The sequence below is a fragment of the Seriola lalandi genome, unplaced genomic scaffold (genome assembly GCF_002814215.2).
Source record: "Seriola lalandi dorsalis isolate HSWRI2012SDOR001 ecotype SW California unplaced genomic scaffold, Sedor1 jcf7180002054881, whole genome shotgun sequence".
Taxonomy (NCBI): Eukaryota; Metazoa; Chordata; class Actinopteri; order Carangiformes; family Carangidae; genus Seriola; species Seriola lalandi.
Genome location: NW_019525434.1, coordinates 377,916 through 398,649, shown reverse-complemented (window position 1 = coordinate 398,649; position 20,734 = coordinate 377,916). Strand labels below are relative to the sequence as shown.

Genomic DNA, 20,734 nt, shown 5'->3' with positions numbered 1-20,734 from the left:
GGGTGTGGGTTATAACTTTAATGTACAGAACATGTGGGAGTATGAGAGTGCTTCATTAATGTAAGTGTACACATAAGTTATAGAGCGCGTGTGTGTTACAGGAAAATGAAAGACAAAAAGGGCTGTGTGATGTTTGCCAGGTGTGTGTATAATATGTGTGTGCAGGCTTGTCTGTGTTTACACCTTCAACTGCCATCATATAAATCACTCTTTTGGTGGATAAGTGAATAACACACACACACACACACACTCTCTCTCTCTGGTTCCCATGGGGGCAGTTTTAAGGTGTGCATGATTGGGGTAAACACCACACTGTCTGTCCCACAAACACACAATAGAACCATACCTGACAGAACAATGTGGTGTGGAGGTGTTGTTTTACACCTGACACACATGCACGGACAGATTCTAGTGTACTATTACAAGGAAAGGCTTGGTTATTGGTTACGCACACATGCATCTACACACATTATTACTAATTCAACAATACACAACCGGCGATCTCACACAGTCTCACGGCCAGAGCTCAGAAGAGTCAGAAAATGAAGTCCCTCTCTCTTTGGCAGTAATAACATCCCTCAGACTCCAATTTATGTATGAGTGTTCAGTGATGTGCATTACACTACTGAAAGGGCATTTACTTATTTACCCTCGTGTCATTTCCAAAATAAAAAGGTGAATATTTTTTTTATCTTCAGGCTTGGCAAGATATCAGGTGCCTAGGTAAACATGACATCACATGTCACCTTTTGAATATCAAAACAGTGGCGCCAGCATCGAGCACCACTCCAGCTCTACAACGTCCATGAAGTGTGTGAAACCTGATATACTGTACAAAACACTTAAAGCGCGGCCTTCGTGCTGTATTCACTTTCGTCATAGTAGCTCACCAACATGATGTAACTTGCTGAGAGTGGTTGCTCATTTAACACAAAATATAAATTGTTCATAAGAAGCAGAAATTGCCACAAAGGTTGAAATGATTTACTATGGGTTGGTCTTTCGTGAACTCAGATTTTACCTTTTGCCTGAACAAATTTAGTATCTGTCAGAAGAGATGTCTTTGTTGTTTTTTTTTTAAAGCATGTTCATGCATGCAGAACACCCACTTTGACAAAAGCCGATGCCCATATTTGTTGTGTATTCCAGGCGATGTCACAATCTCATTTGCTGAACTGAAAAGAACAGGGAAAATAATTTGATGGTATCTTATAAAGAGCGTTTTCAATGTTCCAGTGAAAAGTCCAATTGTTTTCAATCACAGAAACATTTTCCTGTGACAGATTAAATCTTCACTCTGCTTGACATGCAATAAGGGGAAAAAATCTTGCTGAACTCTTAAATAAAGTGTCACTTTTGTACCGTGCGTTTTGGTGTAGATCCCATTACACCACAAAGATGTTTCCTGTTTATAAAGCAGAAAGGACCATTACGCTCAATAAGCAAAGTTTTAGGTCTTAGAGGATGTTTGTGTTATCATGCTCGCTATCTTCTGCTCACACATACACCAAGAACAATGGTGAAGTTGAAATTAGCTAGAATAAAGCAATAGTGTGGCATTTTGGGGAAGTTTCTATCTGAGAGTTATATAAGAAGATTGATACCACTTTCATATCTCAGCACTGAATTTAAAGCTACAACCAGCAGGCGATTTCTTAGCTTAGCCTTTGCGCTAAGTTAAGATAACTGGCTGCTGGCTGTAGCGTCATGTTTGCTGTACTGACATGAGAGTTTTATCACTCTTCTGATCTAATTCTTAGTAAGAAAGCAAATAAGCACATTTCCCAAAATGTCAAACTATTTTTTTAATAGAGTAGTAACTTTTTTGGCTATATACTTGTCTTTTAGGTCCAGTCACAAACTGTTGTCTCACGTCAGATGATTCGATTCATATGAAAGACAGAAAGATGTCTGTTTATCGATCTATCAAACCACTTGACTAAGTCTTAAAAAGAACACTGTAACTAAAAAGTTTTATGGTTTCCCACATGTGTGAACTGACTGAGCAGTTTCCTCTGGGGACAGTTTCCTCAGTTTAACACTGCACATGCTGTACAGTCGCATACAATAGCGTGCGGCCATGTCAGAGACACACAGATGACTCATCAGCCTCAAGGGAAACCAGTGGCAGAGAAACAGAGGGAGTCTGGGAGAGAGAAAGAGAGGAGAGGAAAGATGAGAGAGAGACTTAAAAGACAAAAAAGAAAGGAAGGGGGTGGGGGGGTTTGGATGTGCAACCATTTATTTCACTGCTACACTAACACAAAACAGGACACTACTTACTCAGTGTGAGTGAAAGTGAACTTACACAGGCACATGGACTTAACGTGTGTGTGAACATGTGGTTGTTTGTACGTTTGGACTGGAAGGGGAGGAGAAGGTGTTTTATAAGTTTGTAAGCGTGTGTGTGTGTGTGTGTGTGTTTGTGCGTGTGTGTGTGTGTTGGTGGATGTGGGGGTGGGGTGTTTGTAGCAGAGGTTATTAGAGGAGGAAGTGGCAAACTGATAGATGGGAACAGAATGTTCTATGGAGTGGCAACAGAAAGACAGAGAAGTTAAATGAGAATCTCATACCTCACACACACACACACACACACACACACACACACACACACACACACATACATACACACGTGCACGTAAGCACAATGCCATGAGAAATTTGTCCACTCATTTCCAGTGGGAGTGAAAACTTAAGCCTAAAGTATAAACGCACACATCTGCACACAACTGAACACCTGGTCTGACAAGTCAACAAGAAGCGTCAGCAACAGGTCTTTGCACTGCACGAGGTTTCATTTTCTCTGTTTTAAAACACCTTTTCAGTCCACTGGTGTGACACATCAGCTGGCATCTGATGTTATTTCCACCTCATTATCTTGAATGGCGTGCAGCAGTACGTCTTTGATGAAGACAGCGAATTCCAAGGAAGGAGTCAAGATAGTGAAACAAAAACACCCTGTACATACATGCAGTCACACATGCAGTCCTGTTCATTAAACTCTGATTGCTGTTTCAACTTGAAATAGATCACTGTGGGCACTGATTAATGTTTGACTTAGATGCTGCTGAGGTGGTGCAGTGAAAAAAAAGAGAAATCAAGCGCACTTGTTTTTGCTGCTGCGTCGGTCACTGTGCATCTGCGCTGTGAGTGTCTGCATGTCTGATGTTCATATTCCAGTGCATGTAGTTTGTATTGAGCCATACTCTGTGTGTATGGATTTTTATTTCTGGTATATTAATGTGTGTGTGTGTGTGTGTGTGTGTGTGTGTGTGTGTGTGTGTGTGTGTGTGTGTGTGTGTGTGTGGGAGCCCAGGTTCACCAGTTCTGCACACTTCTAGAGAATTTACGGTGTGATGGAAATACTTCAGATGTGTTCATGCCGCTTTCCCTCAGGGAATCAGTGACTCTGATACGATCTCATTTGGCAAATGCAGCGATCCTTCATTGGAAATTTACTTGGCAATGAACAACTGCTAAAATAGATATATGAGCACATTAAGGAAGAGCGTTATGGTGCTGAGCAGCAACGTCCTGATACTTTTTTTCAATGTTATTTCTTTCTGTTTCTTGTGTTGGCAGCATTTTGACACCTGTGCCGCCTTCCTGTGCATTTCTTCCCCACTTTTTTAAGCTATCTTATTACAGTTTTGCCAGCTTGAAGGGCAGCCTCACTCATACCATAATTTGTAGAAGGCTATATCTCTTAGTTAATGGTTGGTACTTGTATTTGAAAAAAAAAGAAAAAAAAAAAGGGCACTATCCCAGCGAACCAGCATCAGGGTGCTGCTGAAATCAGCAGAGCAGAGGACGACCAAGTCAGAGCACAGTTTGCTGTTTCAGCTTCTCACATTCAAAAGGGGAATGTCACAGCACCGGCTCAAACACACACACACACACACACACACACACCATGGCCATCTCACACACAGAATGACAAAGACATGCTCTTTGTATTTTCTCATTAGCAAAGAGTTGCGATGCCAGTGCTGAGGTCGAGACTTCATATGATGTTGAGGCAGGTCAGACTTGATCGATATGTCTGTCATCCAGTTGTGGCTAAAGCGTTAACATCAGGCACCAATTAGGCCAGGGTGTGGTTTATATGTGTGTGTGTGTGTGTCATGTCATGTTGCTGTCATGAGAATGTGTTGAATGCACAACATCTTGACAACCATTTTAGACAGATGATTTTAATGATTTTAAATGACAACAGATGGATCGAGGCGTGCAGTTTTTAATCACCAATGGTTACACCAATCACCACCAGTCTTCAGGTTTTATTCGTTCTACTTTAGATTTGATTCATAATATTTGTGCTTCTTTTTTGTTTTTGTTTTTTTTGCTTATGAACAGTGGACGACACAAAATATTGGACAATGGAATGAATTTTAGGGATGTAGTCAAGCTGCAGAACTTCAAACACAGAAGGAACCTCCTTTGAGAGGGATTCTGGCTTGCCATGGCTGCCTCCTTTCTTCTTTTCAAAAAGAAAACAATAGTTGCGCAGGCCTCTGTCACTTGTGTGATGTTCACTGAAGCACCAGGGTTTCAGGACAGCCTTTTATTTTTTTTTCTCCCCCACTTTTTGAAATTGATATGTCCCAGTGGTCAGTGCTTCACTTGATGTGTGCTCTCTTTTTTCATTCTTCTGTTACTTTCTTCCCTCACACTTCTCTGCGTAGATGATCAAGTCCCAGCAGAAGAGGAGACAGCAGCTCCTGACGCCCCGGCCCCTGCAACTGAAGCACCCGAGGTCGAAGGAGAAGCAAAGGCTGATGAGGGAACTGACCATAACGCAGAGGTGAGGAGAGGGAATATTTGTGTGGTTTGGGGCTTATTGTGTGATGTCACAACTTACCTAGAAAAAGAATAATGTAAGGGTGAGTAATGTAAACGTGAATATAGTTAGTAGGTTATTTTCAAAATTTGGGATCCTGTGTTTGTTGTCTCCTTAGCCCTAGTCCCCATTCCAAACTCTCGCCTAACCAGGGGTGCTGCTGGAGGGTTTGGGGCCGTCTGAAAGCAGCTTAACAGCGGCTCTAACATTGTGCATACATATCTATAAACCCTGGCAGCTCCCAGAACCTCTGTCCAGCTTTGGGCTGTCTGAATTATTCAGTGTGTCTCTAAGAGTGCTTCTGAGTGTAGCCAGACTGTCATCCAGTCAAACTCACTGAGGTCTGAAGAAATTCTAATTCTAAATCCTCAGGCAGGCATTTGATAAGCTGAGCCGTGTCAGTTGGCTGAAAAATGTGTGCCTGGTATTCGTTTTTGGTTGGATACAGAAGGTCTTATGTAGCACAAGTTTACTGGTTTGAAATGTAATGGCAGTTCTGTCTCTGCCCTTCCCTCACCAACCTCTCTTAAAACCTATAACCACCAGAAAGCCTCAACTGTGGAAGTTTGGAGATTTTGTTTTTCTGGACAATATCAGTTATAAAAACATAATTGCAAGAGATGTAAATCTTGTTCCGAATACAGGAAGTACCACCTACGGTAAGCGCACCTGAGCCCACTGCTGAGCCTGAATCCGAAGGCGAAGAACCAGCAGGTGAAGACGCAGAACAAGCGACTCATGCAGCCGGGGACGAAGAACCAGTAACTCCTGTAGCCGGTGACGAAGAACCGGTAACTCCTGCAGTCGGGGACGTAGAACAAGCGAATCCTGCAGCCGGGGACGAGGAACTGGTAAATCCTGCAGGTGATGGCGCAGAAGAGGCGACTGCTGTAGCCGGGGAAGCAGAGGAAGTGACTCCTGCAGCAGTAGACGTAGAGGGTGAAGCGGCTGCAACAACACAAGGTAATCGATAGGAGTTTAAACACATTGAAAATAATAATGAAACTGATCAATCAATATTTTGTCTGATGATGATTATTTTGCCAAAAATACAATACTTTCACTTTCACTTTTTCTTATTTGATATTCATCCTACACTGTTCTTTGCTCCTGAAATGTTCCTTTATTTACTGTTGCCGTGCAACATTTCGATCACATCTTCGCTTTTACAGCCACAGTGAAAAAAATCTTGTTTGGCATCAAAGACCTGTGAGCAGTTTCTACTTTCTGTTTTTTCTCTACTTTAATCATATGCTCCAGCGCCACCAGGGATAATATGATTTACACTGAGAAGCAACAGTGATAATAGTGTTAAGAACCAATGTTTGTCTAATCTATTGATTTAGCATGAGGCCGAGCTTAAATCAGAGGCCACAAACTAAAACACAAGTTTTATGAATAAGGCCTCCTTCTATGTTCTGCATTTGTTCCTTGAAATTCCCCTTCAAGGTGCCACCTATTCCTTCCAGTCACTTTGTTAATGTGTGAAGGTGTGGCAAAATACCTGTTCAACCTCTCTGGTTTTGCTTGAAATCTGCATTAAACACTTGTATATAACAAGCCATAACTCATGATAAAAACACTAATCAAACACTTTCCCTCTCCTGTCCAGAGCCAGAAACTGAGCCAGAGGAAAAAAATCCAGAGGGTGAGCTACCGACAGCTGATGTGGAGGAGGAAACTACTTCAAGCATTGATACAACACCCTCTCAGGTGGGGGTCAGTTAATCTTATACAATCTCATCTTATTTAAAAATTCTTTCTCTCTCTCTATATATATATATGTATATATATGACATGCACAGATACTGTATTATACAAGAGCTGCTATGCTATCAAGAAATGTGTGTATCCTTTCTACGTGTTCATATACTATATAATAAATTTTTAATAGAGTGAACCTGAAGATAAGGCCACACCAGGGTCAAATCCAGCTGTAGAAGATGGGCAGGAACAACCAACTGATCCAGGTACTGATGTGGGACAAACTGAGGGAAATGTAGTACCAGACATCAGAACAGGAGTGAAGGACCTTGTCCCTACAGGTAAGAATCTACATGTGTGGGTGCTTAATATGCAAATTCTTGTACACGCACTCATGAATTCAGGCAAATAATACTGGTTTCACCCACGTGTTCCATGTTGTTATTTCTTCTTAATTAACCTGGAACAAAGTGTCCTGAGACTGTAGGTTAGAACCAGTGAATGCTAAGATATTTTGGACAGAGTGTGTTACTTGTAGGTGTGTCTAATGGAGCAGTCCTGTGAAAAATGTGGTGTTTCAACTATGGAGGATGCAGCTTGTGGTGCTGTTGAATTGTATTGCGTTATATTGACAGGTGTTTCTATTCTTTTGTCCATCCCATTCATGTCAGTGAGTGTAGTCTAAATAACAGAAAGACCTTTATATGTAATACAATACAGTTCTAGCAACTGAGAGCACACAAATATAGAGATGTTAGTCTTGATAGAAATAGGGTTTTTTTAGTCATGATAAATATCTTTTTATACTACTTTTATATCATATACAGTTTAATGTAGAAAAAGTTGATAAACATTCACATATTCCTCCTTTCTGAAAGCTGTGATTGTTTATATTTCTGTCATTACTGGAGATGTGTGTAGCCACTCTTATTGTTAGGTAAATTGTGAAAACACGAATTTCCCTTTGAGATGAGGAAACTCAATTTCTGCTTTGGTAATTGTGCTAAAGTGCAATAGTGTCTCTCCATTTTGAATCCAACCATGGATGTGATCAAATTTTCAAATTCAAATTCAAAGGTGCTTCATTGGCATGAACATTTCAGGATTAGCCTCTACTATCTGTCTCTGACATTTAAGAGATATTCTGCCAGTTCAGTATCTCTAAATAGGTTCTTTACATTGTGTTATAATTTGGTTTACTCTGGTTGCTGTTTGGAGCAGTGTTGTTGTGAGATTGGTCAGATTGTGTTTGAGAAGGGGCTGTTCTCAGTCTCAGCACCGACATGACACAGGGGACTCTTTTCCGGGCTCAGCTCTTGAAATGGAGGGTGATTCTGTTCTTTGTCTTTGCCAACAGTTAAAGTGGATGGTGATACCCCTGAGGTGAATTCAGGTAAGTTTTTCTTTTTAAAATTTCATTCTTCTCTCCTCTGCCATTTTAACAATTTCCAAAACTCTCAGCCACAGTGTATACACCTCCACCTCTCTGGAGCCAAATCTTGCTGCAGCTAAACAAACTACTAAGGCGCACCACAAATAATTGCTTATACGTATGACTCAGAAGTTCAAGAGCACTTCAGGACAGCATAATTAAAACCAGTTTATTTCAGTAACCGTAGTAACAATAAATCCACATAAAGAGGCTGACCTGTTGAATTCATGCTTAGAAATGTTAATTCCTACATGGCAGCATTTTAAAACATTACAGAGCAGAAATCACTGAACAGCTTTACTTGAAGTGAAACACAGTTCATGCAGAGCAGAGCTGGAAAAGTTCTCTCAGCTCCACTCTGCATGAACTGTGTTTGAGGTAAACTGACTTCTGACTATAGCACTACCTGTCCCTAAGCAACCATCTGAAAGTAAACAGATGTGAAGAATGTCAGTTTACAATATTTGTTTTTTTTTCTCTTTAGAACAAGGCGACCTGAAATTGATCATACATTAGATTTCCGCTGTGTCTTCATTTGACCACTCATAATTTCTGTTATCAATCATTGAAACGTACATGTCCTGCTTCCATGAGTTATCCTGCACTATTTCGCTGCAACTCCCTATTTTCTGAGCAAATTAATGGCAAACAGATGTGCTGTTCCATCAGAAAATACAAATCATTTAGGAAGGTTATGAGGTTGGGTTGTGGCCCATACATTTTTACCTCCTAAATTGTGTGTGGTAAGGTTTAAGTAAAGAAACCTCCCAATGACCTCAGTGGGATTTTATCACAATTAAAATATCCCCCTCATCTGTCATTGTATTCTCTTTCCTATTCTGTCCCCTCACTCTTGCTCTTTCCCTTCTTACCTTTACACTGATATCATTCCAGCATGTCCTATTCAAAATAGTGTTTGTCATTTCAAGAATAGTAATTTAATGGTTTTGCTGGTAATTAGCTTCTCTCTTAGTAGTGCTTTCAACTAAAAAAAAAAAAAAAACCACAGGGGTGCCGTTGAGAATTCAGGAAATGGTTGCTATGGAGGGGTTTTTTTTCCACGTGATAAATGGCAGGGAAACACTCTCTCATGGTGGTGACAAGAGGAAAAGAGTTGAGAAATGGATAGGAAGATAAAGAAGGGAGATAGGGAGAAAAACCATTCAGAGGTGAGCAGTGTAAAAACAAAAGGAAAAGGAGATAAGAGCAAAGGTAAAGGGAAATGACAGAGAGGAGAAAGTGGTAATGGAGGTTAATAGATCAATAAAAGAAGAAAGGCTGGACGGTAGGTAGAAATGAACACAGGAGACTCTGAGTATCGGTGCAACACTTGGCTCAAAATATTGTCTCATTGCACACTCATCTGTGAAAAATTGTGTTTTACAATGCGAGCAGAATACTTAGTACAATTTAACGTCAGTATAGGTCACTGAATAATTATGCCTGTGAGGTTCTGTCTACTATAAATTAATTCACTGATCCTACCTCGCCCTGCCCAGCCTGAAACTGCTTTGTGCGCTGAGTCACACATGTTGAATAAGTCACTTGGGTTTTCCCCCTAGTGAATACAGAGTCAGGGTAAGGTATCGTTCCTGACAGATAATATCCTTTAATTTAAGTCAACACTAGTTCACAGGATCACCGTCACACCCTGGGAACTGGCAGTGTCTCAGGGTGATTATTGAGGGAATTGACTTGAGGGACTGGACTAGGGAGAGCTTCTAGGATGGCTGATATTATCATTAAATAGTTTAACGTGGAATGGTGTAGAATAATGTGTTAGAGGGATGTTTCTGGCAAACATCTGGAAGATATTCCTCTTGGGTGGGACGGTGAAGGAATAATATTGTATTTCTGTCACCAATGCAGGCTTTAACTTGGAGGATGCTGTGGACCCCAAGGAAGACACCCAAGTACCTCCAGGAAAGAGCCGCAGTATAGATGACAAGGGTTAGTAACTACTATTTAACTATTATATGATTTTAAAACAGCTAAGGGGCATTGTGAGGGGGAGTGGCTTATTGCTTGTATAAAACAGTTACTACATATACTTGGCAGGGTTTCAAAAAAAAAAACACAGCAATAATAAATGCAATAAGTGCAAGGAGTGGTTGCCAAGCAACACACAGATTCAACAACACAAATTGTACAATTGTTGAAGTAATGTTTAATTATGTTAGCACTCCTCTTTGCTGGTACAGGTGTGTTTTAATTGCATGGTCAAGCAAGGATATTGCTCCAGCATCTTCTCTCGTTGCAGTTTGGGCACCAGTAAGATTTCGGCGACGATTCACGGCAGAGAGTTTTTATACAGTGGTGTGTGGTGTAGATTACTTCGATGCCAGCTGCTTTACAAATCCATGGCAACACGGAGTCAAGGACATTCACCACCCCATGGGATATACCTAACATTAGGGGAAAGAAAACAATGTTCCCATCATGTTGCAGTTACATTATAACCACACATGTATCTAAAAAACAACAACTATTATGCTCCCCTAGCTGACCCCCTAACTGTTGTCACTTGTTTGTGTTGCTGTTTTTAATGTTAAAAACACTCGAACCTTTGGGTGCACAGTTAGCAATACAAACATGCATGGGTGAAGAGATAGTTCAGTTTAGATGGAATTATTTTGTTTCCAAGTTACCACAATCTGATGGATGCCTTTTTTATCACTCTTTACACTGGTTGGAACTATGTGTGAGGTTAGCTTTGTTTATTGCAGTGCCTAGACATGTATGGGATCAGCAGCATCTCCACTTACAAAATACAGCGTTTCTACATTGTGCTTGTTTGTCCAAGCCAGCAATTTCTTTCCACATGTTTTTTTAACAAATACATACAAAATCCCAATAATCGATGATATAAACAGGGAGTTGATTGGATATTTGATATGATGCAATTTCTTTGGAAATGCTGACATCAGAGACTTTATGAATATGTCAATTATAACGTGAGTATAAGAGACCAGTCATCTCTTATTTGAGAAGTTGTATTTCCCTTGTCTTAAATGAGCAACGCAGCTAAAGGAACCCATAGATATTTATGCACAGAGCTGAGATGGGCTAATCTCACCTTTCAGCCTAAAAAAGCTTTTTATATATTTCTCCTGCCCTTTTACCATTTCTGTTGAAAGTGGCATCAAGTCTTATTTCTTAGGACATTAACACTGACTTATGAACAATGGCATCAAATCCTGAGGCAGGCCATCTTTACACACCTGGTGCACTGGCTGTAGTCTGACAGCAAAACTACAAAGTATTACCTTTACCAGATGGTTTGTAGCTCTTGACACCTTAAAGACTGTGCCTTGTAAACTGTGTTTTGAGACATTCTTTCTGGTAGATCTCTATACTGCGAGCATGCCATTCTAATTTAATGAGCTTTGCTCCCATGACAAGAGACTGAATTTACTTGTTTTACCTCCTGGGTTAAGAAACTTTAATCACTAGCCACAAGGTAATTTAACAGGAGCAAGAGATTTTCCTTAGGCAGCTCCTCTCAGCGTTCACAATTTACTCCCCATTTGAAAGCTGATTCATTATGCTGGTATAATCATTATAATCTAGTGAAAGGCGCTCTTCTTTAGTGCTCTGTTATTAGCGGCTTTGTCAAGTTGAAGCAGGTAGAGGGCAGCCATGATGGCACAGGCGTATACAGACAAGCAGCATAGAGGAAGATAACAGAGCTGTTTGCATATAGATTAAATCAAAGCTATACGATCCCTCTGATATTGTAAAAGCACCTCTGTGAGTTTACAGAAGGGACACTTCATGCAGAGGTATATGTGTGTGTGTTTCCAGACCGGTTAGGACAGAAATTCTACACCTCTAAAAACCTCTGAGGGCTAAAGTACCTCAAAGAGAATAATCTTGCTCCTTACGTTTTCTTCTCTGCAATCTCTGTCACAATACTTAACATACGTCAACACATTTATATGATAACATCTTTTCTCTCCGTGCTCTTTTAATCATTTCTCTTTCTTTCTTTCTTTCTCTCTTCAGCCCATGTTGCCGGCGCCGCAGGAGATGGTAAGGCTTTTTTTGTGTTCATGGTCAAACCTTGCAAAAATAATCACATCATGCCATTTTCGTTCCAAATCACACAAATCTGAATTGGATTCAGAAATAACTTTGCAGCGACGGCTCTGATAGTAGAGCTTATGTAGCTCTGAAAACTGTTGAAACACACAGGATATTACTGGCATGCCTCTGACAATAAAAACAGGATAGAAGACTCAAGGCAAAATGCCTCTCCCCTTCTGTTTTATTTAAAACAATGTTCAGACCTGGCCTTTAAGTATTTTACCATGAATTCTCACGTGTAGTCACGCTACATCTGTTGTCTGAAGCTCTTTCACACTGGAAGTAACTTCTGTTCCTGTTCAAACTGGAAATAAGATACAATAGAACAACAGGTGCATGTTTGTGCCTGTTTAAATAAACGGTTCCGTGTCCCATGTTGCTAATAGTATTTGTGTGTTCTCTGTTCTATACAGTAAACGAACCTCAGGCCCAAGGTGAGTTATCATTCTCTTTTTTTTGTTTTGGACACATGCACCACCACCCACATTCTCCACCCATTTCCCCCATTGTCTTATGTTATGCAATGAGCCGTAGGCAGGTGTGTTGTTGCTACATGACATTTTCAATATATCTTTTTTGAAATCTTTAACTCTTTTTTGAACGTCAGTGAGTGTATTTGCATAATTCAGGCAATTGAGTCAAATGGTGATGGCTGTACCTTTTACTGAGACGTGGTTAAAAGGTTTGACTCAGCAGTGCTGAAATTTCTATTCAACCTAAAATTGTGTATGATAGGAAAGGCTAGTAGGGCTTGGAGATACGGAGAAATGATATTGTAAATTTTAATTGTTATCACTGCATCCATGTAAGTATTAATGGATCAGTTTGTCTAATTCATCACACAATGTGATGACAGGAAGTCAATTTGAAAGTGTAACTTTTTCAAAAACCATTCCAATGACATCGTATTTCACAAGAAATTGTATCTCATGATACAATTATAGTAGCATACCGTAGATAAGTGATAAATGTTGATATGTCGACCACGCTCTGCTGTGGCTATCAGGTGTTTTATTTAACCCCTGACTTACTGCAGCCATGTAACCTACAGTAATGTGATAAGGGTTGTGGCTGCTGACCACAGAGGTTCCCGTAGGTTCCCATACATTTCTGTTTCCACAGTGCATCTTGTCTGTCAGTTGATCTCTCTATGTATGCACACTGTGTTTGGGTGTGTATGTGTATGTGTGTGTGTGTGTGTGTGTGTGTGTGTGTGTGTGTGTGTGTGTGTGTGTGTAGACTTTTCACGCCACTTTTCGACAGTGTTGTGTGTTCTGCATTTGTGGATGTGCACGTTCATACATGTCTGTCTGCACCCACCTTTACTTCCTCTCACTGAATCACTACATTCTTCCTGTTTATTCCACTTAATTTCAGTGACTCATTCCCCTTTTTTTAAAAAAAATTCACCTTGAGTCACGCGAGACTGATGCCACTCCCTTGCTTTTCTCATCTGTAATTTTCTTTACGGCTCGATATACTGTACTTTTTCATTCTTTTTTCCTCAGTTGCTGACTCACCCATTACACCCCATCTCCTTTCCATCTCCCTCTCTATTGTCACTTCAGCATATCCCACCATTATTACTCTGGGTTGACTGAAGCCACTGCAGGAACAATAAAGAGATAGTTTTTAGAAGAGATGTAAAGGAAAACAATTATGAAGGGCACATGTTGAGTATATAATCAAGTGACATTTGCTCTGCTTCATAATCTAGTCTGTATTCTTCTCCTCTACCTCCTTCATTTAGAGTAAATTCAGAAGGTTCTAGCGCCATAAAATAATCATTATATAACATCATTTTGCCCCAGATGACCAATCATCACACCTTGAATACTGCACATAGCACATGTTGTGCAGCCTAGTGGAGGTGCTTCTCTACATCTGCTATTTCATGTATTAAATCTTAATTTTATCAGTAAGAACAAAGAATTATAACATAATAAGTAGCTTGATTAAATGTCTTTGCTCCAGAATTACTTGTTAATTACACTAGTAGAAAGCAAACAATTAATAATAATAAATAATAATGATAATAATCTCACTAAATAATAATAATGCATTATATTTATAAGCACCTTTCAAAGCACTCAGGGAGACCTTACAACACACAGTGCTGTGAACTGAATAAGATTTGTCAATAATGTGCTGATCATCATGGCTTTGCAGGCTGTCTGCGTTTGCTTTCTGTGCCTTCAATAGACTGTGAAATGTATTTGCAGTATGCTATGACACAGCACAAAAACTATTCAGATCGTTGTTGTCATAGTAACTGGGTTACAGGTGCAGACAGATTTATGCTGTCACTGTGAATGCTTTCTTTTAGTGGTCTAAATTATGGGATAGACGAATGAAAAGGGATCATCACTCTCTCTATCTCTCTCCCGCTCTCTTAAACACACACACACACACACACACACACACACACAGAGAGAGCGCGAGAGAGAGAGGCTTACACACATGTCACTGAGCTTCACTGGTGAATTGTCGTTCATTATTTCAACTGCAAAATGGCACCCTGTGGTGACACTGAACATTACAATCTCCATACGCCTGTGTTACACTGAAAAACATTCAACACAGTGCAGTCACATCTGTATAATAAAGCATGCTCAACTAATATGTTTAGAGTTCAAATGGTATTCTCACATGATATTGCCAAGGTTGACTTTGCACTGGTATCAAGTATCTTTTTTTGTCCTGTTTCTTTGTGTCCTGCAGAAGGCAGCTCCAGCTCTTTAGCAGGCATCCTCAGTACAGTTGGTGTGGCTCTTGTGGGAGCAGTTACTGGATACTTCACCTATCAGAAGAAGAAACTCTGCTTCAAAAATAGACAGGGTAACTATTTTGCTGATTTCTTACTAACCAAAGAAAAGAACACACCACCCTGCTGTACACAGGGCTTAATATTTGACTAAAAATTCCTCCAAAACCCATTTACAATGAACTTCAGGCCAAGGTTTTGTTGATTTATTGCTATTTGTCACCCGCATTATAAGAGCAGTCAAGCAGCACTTTCAAAGGTTGTCACACCTTGAGCCTAATGTTGTTTAATCAACTTGCATCAACCCACATCAAAATAACATTCTCAAAGAGTTAGTCATGCAGGGTGACTGCTGTATACAGAACTTGAATCGTAGCAGAATCTCAGCCTTTAATCAAGGTATGAACAACACATTTCTTTAGTGTGTGTGTGTGTGTGTGTGTGTGTGTGTGTGTGTGTGTGTGTGTGTGTGTGTGTGTGTGTGTGTTTTAAGTTTTGGAGGTCAGCAATCCTTCTTTGAGACATAGCAGACTCAGCTGCTTTATCCCGTAGAAAGTGTTGTCAACTCCAGTGAACTGACACACACCCTGCATAGCAATACTGCCAATTCAGCATTGTTGTCATTTACAGTCAACATGAACAACAGGCCATTCAGCTTTTCAGTGATTTAAGGCAAATGTCAGAGTAGAAATAAGGGTCATACTGTGAATATCACTTGTAATAGCTAGTATTTATCATTGTTCTAAATTTGAATAAACATCTCTTTTTTTCTTATTCCTCTGTGGATTTCTCAGACAGCTCAGTCTCTATTAATGAAAATATATCATTCTCCCTTAGATGAAATCTAGAGAATGAGGATTGTAATTGGTAAAGTCATCGGCATGTACAGCCTGGAGCTGCTCCACTGGTGACACATGGGAAGTTCTGACTGCACGGATATGAATAATTTTGCACGTTTACACTAGAAAAAAATGAAACAAATTTTCATGGTGTTGATAATAAGCAATTAGAGCCGAGAAATATTAACATCCTCAGAAACTCCCGCTGGGTGTTCTCACTGTCATACTTAATTTATGGTCAGTGGAGCTGTATAGTTTCACAATTATAGAAGAGGGATAAATCCCTCTTTTTCAAATTTGCCAGAGGGGACACCATAAAGTCATCTATGCTAATGAGTAGGAAAAGAAGTTAATTAGCTAAATGCTCGCGAAATTCAAATTTACACGTGAAGCCTTGTCTGCTTCGCTTTGTCTGTCTGTGTTGTTGGATATAACTGACTCTCCGTCTCTGTGACTAGAAGCCGATCCAGAGGCTGCACGCAAAGCCGATGCAGCAGAGGCCCAGTCAGATCCCCAGGGTATGACACAGACACACATAATACATAAACGCACATGAAATACATTACATGTACATTGCTTTGACCTTTGCACTGTTTTTTTGTTTTTGTTTTTTTTTGTTCCTTTTTGCAGTCCTTAGCAACCTGCTGAACTCATCCTAGACCAGCGATGATCCCATGACTGTCTGGACCAACTACAGTCAAGCAAAGTGGCAATCTCACTGTTAGGCTCTTTCCTGCATGGAGCTAAATTACTGTGAGGCCCAGAGTAGGGCTGTGTGTGTATCTGTCTTGATTGTGTGTGTGTGTGTGTGTGTGTGTGTGTGTGTGTGTGTGTGTGTGTGTGTGCGTATGCGTGTATCTGTGTGTGCGTATGCGTGTATCTGTGTGCGTGTTCATCCTTGTGTGTGTGCATATATGTGGGGTAAAAGGCGTTAGATAAGAAAAAGAAGTAATATGTGAACCTTAGGGGTTTTATGATTGTGACAACATAGGACTTTATTGCAATGATTGGTCAAATTTTCTACTTTAAACCAAATCCAAATTATTTTTTTTTTTCCAGGGGGGCCATTAAAGAGATTAGATCTCTAATTAACTATGACCATGAGATGGCTAACTTATAGAACTACCTTTTTTATTGTTATTTGTATGGCTACCATCTAGTTCGAGTAATTCAGTGTGAATATAAACCAGTGACAAATTTGATGTTGTAGACGTCTAACTTTGTACTGAATTCTTACAGGTGGAATTTTTATTTCCTAATTCTGTCATTGTTTGAGCCATCCATATGATTTTGAACATCCACTGGCAACCAGTCACTCACGTAAAGCATATATTTCATTTTCAATATAGTTATCTGCAGTACAAATGCAGGATAGATGGATAACAGGGGGCTTCAATAACTACCACTGCATTTCCTAGATTCTGGTGAGGAATAATAGTGTAGGATTATAATCCTAGGATTCTGGGGATGCTCTTGAATGGTCCAATGTGTGTTAAGAGGGCCACTGATGTCACTGTATGCGTGTGTGTGTTTGTGTTTGTGTGTGTGTTTTTTAATTGGTGAAGGGGCTTAGTTTTAAATCCTGTTGGGTCACTACCACTTCTCCTCAGTCAGTTCAAGAAATTAACATCAGTAAAATTAAACACTCAAAAATCCATACATAGAATGATTCATTATTCAAACTGATACAAACACATTTTATCATTAATTTATCAATATTTTCCACAAAAAATGATATTTTCTAAATTTACTGAGGAGAGTTGAAGTGGAGTTTAGTCCGACCCTGTTTCTGTCAATGGATGAGTGTTCACCTGACATGAACAAATTCGAGAGGTCATGTAGTAGTGTAGTAGACATTGTTCTGATGTAGTGCGTGTCAGTCTAGTTGTGATGCAGTAATTTCTTCTCTATAGTGCCTTTCACTGACACAGCCTGGCTTGACCAATTTTCAGACACACAGAGAGAGCTGGAACATTAAGAGTGAAAACAGACAAAATACTATATGAATGTATCAATAAAAAAACATCTTAGAATGAAAATTGAGGAATGTACTTTATTAATTCATAAATGATCATTTTGGTGGTTGAAAGTTCTTACTTTGAACTGCTTGTGAATGTGAAACTGTAACATTATTCAGCATTATTTTAACAGCTGCTTCATATCTGTATCACAGTGGGCCAGTTTGCTGTTTTATTTCCAGAATGTTTTTGACTAATATCTCATCCCACACTGTTTTAACAGCCTCCGTTAATATCAGCGGTGACACTCTCCTCACTGTGTGTCTCAGTATTTGAGCAAGCCAGTTGCTGTCGCAGTGTTTTTGTATCATTCATATCTTCACCATTCACATGTGATTTTTTTATATGAATTTAACATTTAGCAGTGGTGCCTCAGAGCTGACACAGATAATCTTTAGTCAACTTGCTTGCTGTGGTATTTTGTGATTATTATTGTGAAATGCCGAAGCAGCGCTACAGCATTTTGGAAAAAAAAAGAAAAGCCCAATTGGTTTTTTTTTGTTTTCTTTCATTTTGTTTTCTTTGCCACTGTAGCACAAAAATATTACCTTCTGAATGTCTTTTGTTGCCTTGCAGTTTTGTACTTGCTCTGCTCCCTTTAAACATAGGGTTATAGAGGTTGCATAGTGCAGCTGTTTGTGTAAAGTGTGTTACTTGTAAAGCACCATATAGCTGCAATACAGGACAGAGACTGTTGCTAACAGCCTAGCCTCAAGCTGAGAAATATTATTAGTCTGTGATGTCACATATCAATTAATTCTACTGTATGAACTGTGGAATGGACGCCGGGTCAAATCTCTGTTTGAATTGCCTTCTTATCCTTTGATCTGTGATAGACTGAGTTTCTCGTGACACACTGAACAAGTGGATAGTGTGTCTGAAATCTCTTACCACATCTGCTACATTGGCACGGAGTGATAATGCACAAAATACCCACTAAATAATAGTACAAGCTTTCAGAAATAGCCACTGCTGCCTTCAGAACAGAAGATCCTCCTTTTAATGCATTTCTCGCCTCCTTTGTGCGATCTGGTGAGTGCAATACAAATCAGCAAAAGCAAAAGCACTCTGCTGTCCTGCAGTGCACAATCACAAACCTTACTGGGACTGATTTGATGTAGAGGAAACCGAAACAACAATAAATCTCTTAAAAATGGAACAAGGACTGCTTGTGTTTTGAGCCTTACGGTCCACTCTACACTTAGTGCCAAGCAGTTAGATTCCTTTTAAACACACATTATTGGAGCGTAGCATCCAAACCAGAATGTAAAGGGAACCGTCAACTTATTGAGGCCTGAAGTGCACTTCCCAGATAATGCTAGGGCATCAGTCACGGCGCTGACCAGTCCTGCCTTACACCACCTCTTCAATATCCCAGAGAGGAAAACAAAGGACAATGTCATCATGAGAGAGAAGCACTTTCCTATCCTGTATACATCTTGATTCATTAAACATATTTAGACAATTCATTTTTGATTTAGACTACAGTGTAAGACTCTTCCTTTTTATTTAAATATTCTGTGTTTTTATTTTGTGTAGGAACTGTCTTCTTCATTTTTGTCATCTGGCACTTGTGTTGTTCTTCTGGAATTGTGTAAATAATGTTTGAGGAGTCAATTAAACATTTTCGTGGGCGTCGGCGTTTTATTCCCCTGCCAAATATCTTGTGTATGTGTTTGTGATGTTTTTCACTGTAATACCACACATGAAATTACCTTATTTAACTCATTCAACTTTGTCATAGTAGATAATCAGGTCTACTTTTTGCTTTATACTTCATCAAATACTGGTAATTTTACAGTTAAGATATATAGAATACAGACAGTGAGGTCCCAAAACCTTAAAATATAACATTTAAAGTGTTTTTCATTGATAGAAAAACACCTTTACCTAACGTTTGAGTGTCCGCATGCTTTTGTCTCTCCCTGTGACAATTCTTTCGTGCCTACAAGGTGCTGCAGTCAGAAACATGCGCACATCATGACACATCACCTGAAATACTTGCTATGTTAGATATGAATAGAAGGGAACTCGTACACACACTGTTTGGAGCTTTGTGAATGATTAATGGTGACAGGTCCATAAAGATACACCTGAGGCTCTCAGGGGTTAAATGTGGGAACCTTGCGTTGCTTTTCTTGCCAAACAAATTACGCACATAATTCCCATGCATGTGCACATACTCATTTCATACCCATCAGCCATTACACCCACACCAACAGTCTAATTAAGCCCAGCACTGCGAGCAGTTATGGAGACCTGGTATTGATTCAGTAATGGAGCTGATTTTCTTCCAAATAAATCTGACTGAATTATCTTTCATGGTTGAAACAATAAAACTCAGCTGCGTTGGTGTCTGTGGGATGAACTGACTCATATAAATACCAGAGCTGGAAGACACAGAAGTAAAAGTGCATATACCTCGGTGTAGAAATACTCCCTTACAACTAAAGGTTTTTCACTTATAGCCTATAGAAATGGTCCTGACGTGTCAAGTTTGATTTACTGTAAGATAAAAGCAGAAGTTTAATGGTGTAGCTGGCCTAAGAATCAACTAGGTCAACCTATTGTTCCTGTACTGTTAAGTTGTCCAAACCAGTGGTTCCCAACCTGAGAATCAGGAACCCTGCACAAGGCCACAAGATAAATCTGAGGGATCAAAACAATGAAGAAGACGACAAAATATTCCTGCAATGCAACCTTTTGTTCAGTTTTTCTGACTCTTTGCTCTTTTTCTGCAAGAGTTTCAACTCATCAGAGCTATAAAAACTATTAAAATTAACAAGTATGAGAGGGAAAAATTGCTTTGTGATTAAAACTTCCCACAAACAACATGTGGAGGAGGGTTGTAACTGTGTCTCGCGTGGCTGTAAAAGGTCATAAGACAAAAAGGATCAGTGGTTTGAACTCCAGCGACGAGCAATTCCTCATCTTTTATGATACATGTAAAACCTTGATCTCAAGTAACTGGAGACAACATCCACCAGAGACATTTAGAGGAGTAATTTTCCCTCATAATGTGGTGGAGAAGAAGTAAAGCTGCACAAAATG

At 39.7% G+C, this 20,734-nt stretch overlaps 1 protein-coding gene across 2 annotated transcripts in view; it reads left to right on the top strand.

Moving 5' to 3' along the window:
• The window catches only part of LOC111671519 (uncharacterized), a 21,208-nt gene extending 1,891 nt beyond the window's left edge, over positions 1 to 19,317 (top strand). Inside the window, exons 2-12 of one of the 2 annotated variants that reach the window (XM_023428625.2) lie at positions 4,686 to 4,804; positions 5,485 to 5,803; positions 6,453 to 6,559; positions 6,735 to 6,885; positions 7,902 to 7,937; positions 9,846 to 9,926; positions 11,982 to 12,008; positions 12,476 to 12,496; positions 14,784 to 14,900; positions 16,124 to 16,183; positions 16,296 to 19,317. In XM_023428625.2, the coding sequence (XP_023284393.1) occupies positions 4,686 to 4,804; positions 5,485 to 5,803; positions 6,453 to 6,559; positions 6,735 to 6,885; positions 7,902 to 7,937; positions 9,846 to 9,926; positions 11,982 to 12,008; positions 12,476 to 12,496; positions 14,784 to 14,900; positions 16,124 to 16,183; positions 16,296 to 16,324 (1,067 nt within the window). In that variant the 3' untranslated portion in view covers positions 16,325 to 19,317. The remainder of the gene's footprint in view (positions 1 to 4,685; positions 4,805 to 5,484; positions 5,804 to 6,452; positions 6,560 to 6,734; positions 6,886 to 7,901; positions 7,938 to 9,845; positions 9,927 to 11,981; positions 12,009 to 12,475; positions 12,497 to 14,783; positions 14,901 to 16,123; positions 16,184 to 16,295) is intronic. The other variant, XM_023428626.2, reaches the window with a different exon arrangement.
• The last annotated feature ends 1,417 nt before the right edge of the window (positions 19,318 to 20,734 follow it).